At 41.7% G+C, this 9,117-nt stretch overlaps 1 protein-coding gene across 1 annotated transcript in view; it reads right to left on the bottom strand.

The window, feature by feature from the left end:
- LOC117282377 (mucin-5AC-like) overlaps positions 1 to 9,117 on the bottom strand; it is a 36,841-nt gene that overhangs the window by 17,664 nt on the left and 10,060 nt on the right. The window contains exon 2 of the mRNA XM_033751748.1: positions 5,898 to 5,981. Within this exon, the coding sequence (XP_033607639.1) occupies positions 5,898 to 5,981 (84 nt within the window). The remainder of the gene's footprint in view (positions 1 to 5,897; positions 5,982 to 9,117) is intronic.

The following is a 9,117-nucleotide window of genomic DNA, read 5'->3' as shown; positions in this document are numbered from 1 at the left end:
AGAGCCAGGACGATGGATAAAGTCCAAAATCCCAACATATCAGTGTGTTATACACCATCGTCAGAATCCTATAGTAACTACTTGTAAAATTTAAAGGAATGTGAGAAATGAAAAGTACAGCTGTTGTTGCGGGACTATTGTTGACAGTTAAATTTATCGCTACATGTGAAGGCCAGTTGCTTTATGAGCAGAGTGTACGGAAAGGAACGTTCGTGTAACTGTTCACGTGTCGCGTCTTCACAATGAAAAGACAAATATGAATCATTTGTTTTTTTTCTGTGAAACTGCGGAAAATTACGCAATGTTTCTGCCCACGTATTGCAACTGTACGGCAAATAAATTGTATGTTAAGTGGGCTCTTTGTCACTATGACAATTGAGATTCTGGCTGGAGGAGACGTCCATTATTTACGGAGGATAAGCGCTAATATAATAAATAAACAGTAGATTTTAAAGGGTTCCGACGAAGGTGACTGTTGTTTTACTTTTTACATCTAGAGACTAAAAATGCAACGTTTCGGAAACTGGATCTGTATTTGTCCTCAGATGTTGGAGTAGACATCTACTCATCTGGGTCCCCTAGAAACACCTAACTTCGATCACTGTCTTGCCCCCTCACCCGAGGACGGAAACAGATCTAGCTTCCGAAACATCGTGTTTACTAGACTCTAGAATAACCGAACGATGGAAGAGTGCAAAAAACCCAGTAATTTTGAGTCTAAATAATTAATGTCAGAGATTCGGCAGAGAGTGGTCCTCCTCGGGCGCAGAGATAATTACTCCTCACCAGAAAAGACTGAAAATATTATCAAGCATTCCACAAGGCCTCAGACTTAGATCAGTTCTTTACAGTGACCTAGGTATGAGAAAGCACAGGATACGATCCACTGGCCGCCTCTTGTAAACATACCAATGAACCTTCTGGTGCATTAATAGGCCGAGATTTTTTTGAGTACAGCAGCGACAATTAGGTTCTAAAAAAGACTCTGCTTCATGGAATTAATCAGTAATACCTGATAAAAAGATACATATAACTAATTATCTCATGACGAATAATAAGTTTTTTCTGATTTTAAGTCTCTTTACATGTTAATGTACCTTAACCAACCGTTATGGTAACTGATCCGAACTGCGATTTTAATAAAATAAATAGTAGCTAACACCTAATAAGGCTTTGGCCCTGATAGAATTTTCTTAATGGGCTCCATATAAGATAGATAATGAAACTCGTACCAGTACAAATAATGCGGTCCATAATACGCTTCTGTATGTACTCAGTTTTACTTTACGGCTGTATATTATTATTATTATTATTATAGATTTACTGCCCTATGTTGGGCCTTGGCCGCTTTTTCGGTTACTTGATCCTATACACTGTCGGTAGGACTCCTTGGACGGGGGATCAGTCCGTCGCAAGGTCGCTACCTACACAGAACAGCACAAATACAGAATAAACGCACACAGATATCTATACCTTGAGTGGGATTCGAACCCATGATCTCATAATTCGAGCGTCCGAAGACAATTCATGTCTTAAACAGCGCGGCCCCTTTGATCGGCGGCTATACAGTAGCCTTCATAATCTTTAAGCGGCTCAGCTAAGTAGCTACAAACGGTTAGAATCGTTCTGTCTTCGAATAATGTTTGAATGCTTGTAAAATAATTTCTTCTTTCAATAAGACAGTCGCCTCTAACTAACTAGTTAAAATGCTGTGTTTTCGCTTATACCATTATCTCGTTAGGGACATTTTTCACTTTGCCTTTCTCTGCTTTCACTGGTTCTTCCAGATGTCAACAGGTTTGTGCAAGGTTTGTGGAATGTCACGATGTTTCTATCCTGAATACGTGGTTTTACTAATGCAGAGCCATCACGTGCCACTGGGTTTTCACAGAAGCATACTCACTATCATGCAACGAATTCCATTCATCTACCAGCTATACAAATGGGCAGTGCAGTTTATGTAGCCACGACGTTTCTTGAAAATTCATCACACAGGGCTCGGCGACGTGACGGTTATAAAGAAACTGAGTGAGTTCCTCATAGGGATCATGTGACGTTTGCCCACACATACACACACGTATACAGAAACGACAGAATATGTTTAAAATTAATATATGTAGGATTTATGTGTATTGCTGTTATTCCTCCGTGGACTTTATTTCGCAAGCGAACTATACCGATAAAAGGACCGCCGCTTGTCGGCGAAGTTGGTGCCAACTTTTGCCGCTTGGTCAGCGCAACGGATTTCCACGGCCTTTAATCTCGGTTTTCTAGACCGGAGTGTAATGCCGTTAGTATCAACATTAAGATAAGAATTACGGCTTCCGAAAAAAAAATGAAATGAAGGAAAAAATCTTATTTTTCCAATGAGAAAAAATACATATATTGTGACATGACGCCTGAAAGCCATAGTAATGCAGTCGGAGCCAGGCGTCCGTTTCTAGACAACGACTCGGTAATCATGTTTCCGCGGCAACGAATATTGATGGTTTACAACAAATAACAGAGAACACATCGTTGCTTAGGTAGCAAGTATAAACACGTTCCCCTGACAAAGCATTCATAAACAAACAATTACATCGGACACAAAAACATAATTCTTCAAGGAGGTGATTCCTATCCCAGTTCCCTGGCAGGGATAAAAGGAGGCCAGTTGAGAAGCCGTAGGTTCAGAAGTGAATCGGTGTGCTTTCGAGAGATAGACATCTTTCCAGCAAGTGTGACAAGTGCAGGGCCGCGCCATAGCTCAAGCGGTTAGTCGCTGGCTTCCCACCGCGGCGGGCCGGGTTCGATCCCGGGTCTAGTAAAGTGGGATTTGTGGTGGACAAAGTGGCGCTGGGGCAGGTTTTCTCCGCGTACTTCGGTTTTCCCCGCCAATCTTCATTCCGCCAAATACCCCTTCATCATCATAATCACTCGGGGCAGGCTACAATAGGCCAATCAGTGGCCGCCATGCCAAGTGGACCCAGTTGGACTTGTCATTCAAGAGGAAATTAAGAGGAGATTTAATTCACTTGGTGCTTGCTACCATTCAGTCCAGAACCTTCGGTTTTTTGTCTGCTGTCTAAAAACATAAAAATTAGAATATACAAAACTATATTTTTTCCTGTCGGTTTGTATGGATGTAAAACTTGGTCTCTGACATTAATGGGAGAAAAATACAGTGAGGGTGTTTGAGAACAGGGTCCTGAGATGTTATGTGGACCAAAGAGGAATGATGTGAAAGAAGGTTGCAGGAAACTTTATAGTGAAGACCTTCATAACTTGTACTCTTCGAGAAGTTTAATTAGAATGAACAGGTCAAGGAGGATGAGATGGCACGGCATGTAGCAAGAAAGGGGGGGGGACGAAGAGGAGTGCATTTATGATATTGAGTAGGAAAGCTAGAAAAAGATGGCAACTAACAAGGAGTCTGGCTGATAAACAAAAGTTCAACAGACTTGTAAAAGAACTTAAAAAGTTAACATATAAACTAAAAATGACTCAATAAAAGAATACCTCAGAGGACTAACCCCAACTGGAGCCACGAATTACTCTCTATGGAAGGCTACCCGTAAATTAAAACAACCTAAACTGCATATATCACCAATAAGGAAACGAGACAACACTTGGGTAGAACCGACCTGCCAAAGGTTACGACTTTTGCCGAACAACTACGCACAGTTTTCCAACCTAATCCATCCCGACTACCAGCAGCTGAAGAGGAAATTAACAAACAGCTCGAGATTCCGTTTCAGATCGCCTTCCCAATAAATAAAACCACTCAAAGAGAGGTAGAAACTATCATACGCCATGGCATTAGTTCAAAAAAGGCACCGGGATATGACCTCATCACCGGAAAATACTAAAAGAATTGTCCGACAAAAGATTCAAAGTACTAACATACATCTTCAATGCAATTTTTCGACTCGAATACTTCCCCATGTCAATGGAAAGTCGCACAAATAGTCATGATTTTGAAAACTGGAAAAAATACAAACGATGTTGCATCGTATAGACCCATTAGTCTCCTACCGATTCTCTCCAATGTTTTGAAAAAAATAATGCTCAAACGATTAGTACCTGAAATCGACGATAATTAGCTCATACCTACACATTAATTTGGCTTTAGAAAAGGTCACGGAACAATCGAAAAAATACATCGATTAGTAAACCAAATTCATAGTGATTTTGAAAACAGGCGCTACTGCTCAGCTGTATGTGCTGATATAAGCCAAGCCTTCTATAAAATTTGGCACATAGGCTTATTTTAAAAACTCAAGTGCGTTCTTTCATGTCCAATGTATTCTCTATTAAAGTCTTATCTGGCCGACAGAACTTCTTAGTTAAATACGATGAAGCCTATACGGAATTATATCCTGTCTTATCCGGAGTTCCGCAGGGAAGTATCCTTTGCCCTATGCTGTACTCCATATATACGGCTGACTTGCCAGAAACCGGACAAACAGTGCTTGCCACCTATGCCGACGACACAACAATACTAGCGTCTCATGAGAACCCTACTGAAGCATCCCGGATACTGCAAACGCACTTAGACCAATTCGGAGAATGGCTACAGCGGTGGAGAATTAAGGCCAACGAAACTAAATCCGTGCACATCACCTTCGCTTTGAGACACGGAACCTGCCCTCCGGTACTATTAAACGGAACATGCATACCACAAGAGGAATCAGTCAACTACTTAGGCCTTCACCTGGACAGGCGGTTGACCTGGCGCACACATATTCTCGCCAAAAGAAAACAACTGGACGTTACATTTAGTCAGATGCATTAGCTAATTGGCAAAAAGTCAGAACTGTCTCCCGAAAATATACTCCTAGTTTACAAGACAATACTGAGGCCTATTTGGACTTACGGAGCACCATTATGGGGAACTGCAAGTACATCCAATATAGAAATGTTGCAGAGATTTCAAAATAAAGTACTTTGCGCTATAGTCAATGCACCGCGGTACGTCGAAAACATCTAGGCATGCACACAGTGCGGGAAGAAACTACAAACATCAGCCGCAAATATAAAGACAAGATAAGAGCACATCCAAATGAACTGGCAACCACATTATTAAACGGTGCAGACGAGCCCAGAAGACTCAAAATGCATAAGCCAACCGACCTAACGACGCACTTCACATAAATGTAACACATAATATACTAAAGTTACAATCGAAATAGATTCCTAGAGCATGCTCACTGGAGCATTACTCTCCCTGACATATTCTATTTTTAGTGCTTAAGCCTTAGATTAAGTATTTCACAAGATGTACTTATAGTCCTTCATATGGACCGATTGTATAAATAAACGGAGATACAAAAAAAATATATTGGTGGGATAGACAGACAAAGAAAGGAACGAATATGAAGGCCAAGAAGGAGGTGGGTGAATAATGATAAAATGGATCTTAGAGAGGTACGATGGTGTGTTATGGACAGGATCGGTCTGGCTCAGAATAGGACCAGTGAGCGACTCTTGTGAACGCGGTAACAAACCTTCGGGTTCCATGAAATGTTGTGAAATTCTTGAGTAGTTGTGTGACTGGCGGCTCCTCAAGAAGGGCTCATCTCCGTGGAGCTAGTTAGTTAGCTAATATGGCCCTATGTAATTTGGTACGTACACGTAGGTCCAAACGTGTCGGAGTAACCTGCTGCCTCTCTCTTCTTCCCTGATGATGGAGGCAGCAGGTTCTTCCGTAAGGTTCATATGTATCTACCAATCTGCATGGCATCACGTCTGAAAGCAGTATTCTTGTAGCAATTTTGAGTATATTTACTATAGTTCATTTTGTAAACAGATCAGTAAATATTTAGATGATAAATGTGAACAAGACTGAAGAAGAGAGGTTTGCAACGATTGGCAACAACAGGGACAACAGCGGGATGCAGGCGGTGATCTCAGCTTACCTTGTCCTTTTCAGGCTTCTTCACGTAGCCTGGTGGAGGAGTGGCCAAACACAGTGTCATCAGAGCGTTGATCAGCGCTAGGACCTGGAACATATATTCGTTAAACTTGTTACTGAGGTCAGTTCTAGTAGAAAGTGTGGACATCAGCCGTTTGCAATTTCTGCATGCTATTTTGGCGGGCGGAATTTGAACTACAGATTATACTAAGGCATGGTTATTTTTATTGAAATGAAATTTCTTCGTCTTTCTAGCAAAATGAAACAACTGAATTTACCATCTCCTGAGACCATAGCAGTGGTTTGTCTAGTCAATAAGTTCTACGACTTCAAGAAAGCCGAGGGCTCATCAGCTTTTACACAACAGCTCGCTATTGGAACTTATCCTGAACTGAGTGACTCAACTCCACAATTTTATATATTCTGCAAAATTTTATAATGGCTCTACAGCCATTTGTTTGACCTTACACACAGTCGGTAGCACTCATTGGACGGGGAATCAGCACGTCTTAAGGCCTCTACTTACATGCAGAACAGCACAAACAGCACATAAACGCACACAGGCAGCAATGCCTAGAGTGGGATTCGAACCCACGATCCCAGCTTTCGAGAGAGCGAAGACAATTCATGCCTTAGACCGTACGACCACTGTGATCGGCATTCTGCTACTTTAGGACCTCTATTATACTCATATTTTTTGGTCTCCAAAGTGATCATTTCTCATCAAGTTCAGGGACCTAAATTCTGTTGAGCACGTACGTTTTATGCCCCGCTCATTCCACTGCCCTTCCTTTGATAATCCAAATATTGAGTGAAGAGTGCCGATTATGAAGCTCCGTTTGTCGTCCCGAAATAAATCGATACAAGCTTACCGATTGCTCGTAACGAATTGTGCAAGTGTCGGTGATAAATTGCTTGCTTCTGAGGGTTCCAAGGACGCTGTTTTTATTTTCAAAGTTAATGGAAATATGAAGAAAAATTTTGAATAAGGATTGGAAGGAGCATTTGTGGTCCACATCAAGGTACTCTTCAAACATTTACAAAAAGAGACCAATAAAAACACGATAAAGCTCAGTGAATTTACGGATAACACTTCCGTAAATATCAGAAAATAATGTAAAAAATATGTCCGTGGAATTCAGTAGCACATTTAGCATTTCATTTCATGGTGTCATCTAATGACTGCTATATAACTGTGCCTCAGGAATTTTGTTTAACGCTTCATGCTTGTCATGGGCAGTAATCGATTGGAATTTCGAGCAGGACACCGACGATTCTGATTGAGGTTATACAGTCAGAGCTGCCACCAACGTCATTAAGTATATCCCAAATAAATAATAATTACATTAGTTACATGTATAAGCATGCAGATGGACACTGAAGTACTATATAACAGAAGTGTTATAATAAAGTGAAAGTTCTGAAACTTCCTTGCTACTGTTTCCTTTGAAAAGAATCTTATGGAAGTAAGGAACATTCTGCGTTCCAAGCAGAATATGCCTGGCAATGGATTAGAACCGTAGTACCATTAGGTTACTGTAACTCTGGCCAGGAACTCGGATGGCTTCCTCCAAGGGGATTATAGGAAGGAATGATTCTGCTGTAATTCATAATGCGAAACGTCAGCGAGAATTATATTCCTTGACTTGGAAATCAAGCTTTATAATATTGTAACCTTCTCTCTGCCATTCGTTTTAGATCTGAGAGCCTCTTCGCAGATGGAAGAGGGGAGATATATTGTAGGGGGGTAGGGGAAGCTTCACTAATTCTTGCCCGCTCGGCTGTCTTTGGCACTCTGTCATATATTAACTAGAGCTGACTCATTATTAATCTCGGGACGGTTGGTTTAAGACAGTGAAGATAATTACAGGGCAGCTGAAGACATTTAAGGCCATTGAGGATAAGTGAGAACAGTTCAGTAAATTTGAGGATATGTTAGGAACTGTGAGAACATTTAGTGACGTGTGAGGATCAGTTTAGAACATTTGAAGCCAGTTCAGAACGTGCAAGGACAGTTCAGGAAGTATGAGAAGATTTCAGACGTACAATAGATCACTGTGTTCTCGGTGCAAGGGCCAAGAAGGCCCACACCTTATACAATCATTCATTCATGAGAAGAGTTCAGGACGCATGAAAACATGCCAGGACATGTTGCAATAAGTCAGGGAACAACATAAACACTCAGTAAAGACTTGCTTCAATGTCCCGCGATGATCTTGACCCTGAGTTTCCACAGCGATGGAAGACAATACGCCAGCATGTGGGTTATGGTGATCAGGTACCGCCTGGCACGGTTATGCTTCCAGCAGGGCAAGTCCGTGAGATGCAAGGTCGCTGTTTGTTAGTGCTGGTGCTCATGAGCGGTTACCGCACTCAACTTTCCTCTAGCCCTTAGCGAAAAGTTTCCATGTGTCCACAATAAACAGAGAAACCTAATAGATGATTCAGTTGGTTGATTTATAGCAATTTTATTAACATTCTATAAACTGAAGAGGTTTCGTTTAAGTAAGTGCTCGCAGATGCCAGTAGGTACTTTCCCGAAGGCCGGAGAAAAACCATCTTCATCCTCGGACAAAATCCGAAGAGGGCTCAGCGATACATGTCACAGCCGTCTCTCCAGTGAGACCGTATAGACTGTGTCTTCCCAAAGGAGGAGATTACCAAATGTACATACAAGCGACTCACTCTCTCTTTCATTGCATCAGTTGTGCTTTGCCCAGTTTTCTTACGTTCGTACAACAAAGGGTCATGTTAGCGCCACTAGCTTCGAACATGCTTAATTGTGTCTAGCTAGCTTGTCATCCTGTGACATAGTCCGACTTTGTCACTGATTCACTTGCAACTAAATAAAAGATAAATTATTGTGACATGTGGAGCCATTTCTGGACAACGCCTGCAAGAAACAATAGAAACGGCACTAGAAGAAGTGTTTCCTATGCGGTCAGCGTCATGCTCAGGGTTGGACGACGGGCCAACAGACAGGTATTCTGACACGTGACATGTGATTTCCGTGGGGTCCTACCCGAGTCTATACAACAAGAGTCTGCTTGTAGCTAGGAGGATTAGAGAACTGGAATTGGGAGTTCAGAAGTTGTAAGAGAATTGTTGTAGAAGAGAGAGAGAGTCAGGAGAATGGGCGTACAACGGCATACAGCTGAGTACAAGAGCCCATGAGAATGAGAACTGAGTCAGCTGTCGGTAGGCGATAGCCACGGGAAGTCAGT

Source organism: Cryptotermes secundus, unplaced genomic scaffold (genome assembly GCF_002891405.2).
Source record: "Cryptotermes secundus unplaced genomic scaffold, Csec_1.0 scaffold1058, whole genome shotgun sequence".
Classification (NCBI taxonomy): Eukaryota; Metazoa; Arthropoda; class Insecta; order Blattodea; family Kalotermitidae; genus Cryptotermes; species Cryptotermes secundus.
This window is presented reverse-complemented; position numbering and strand designations above follow the sequence as displayed.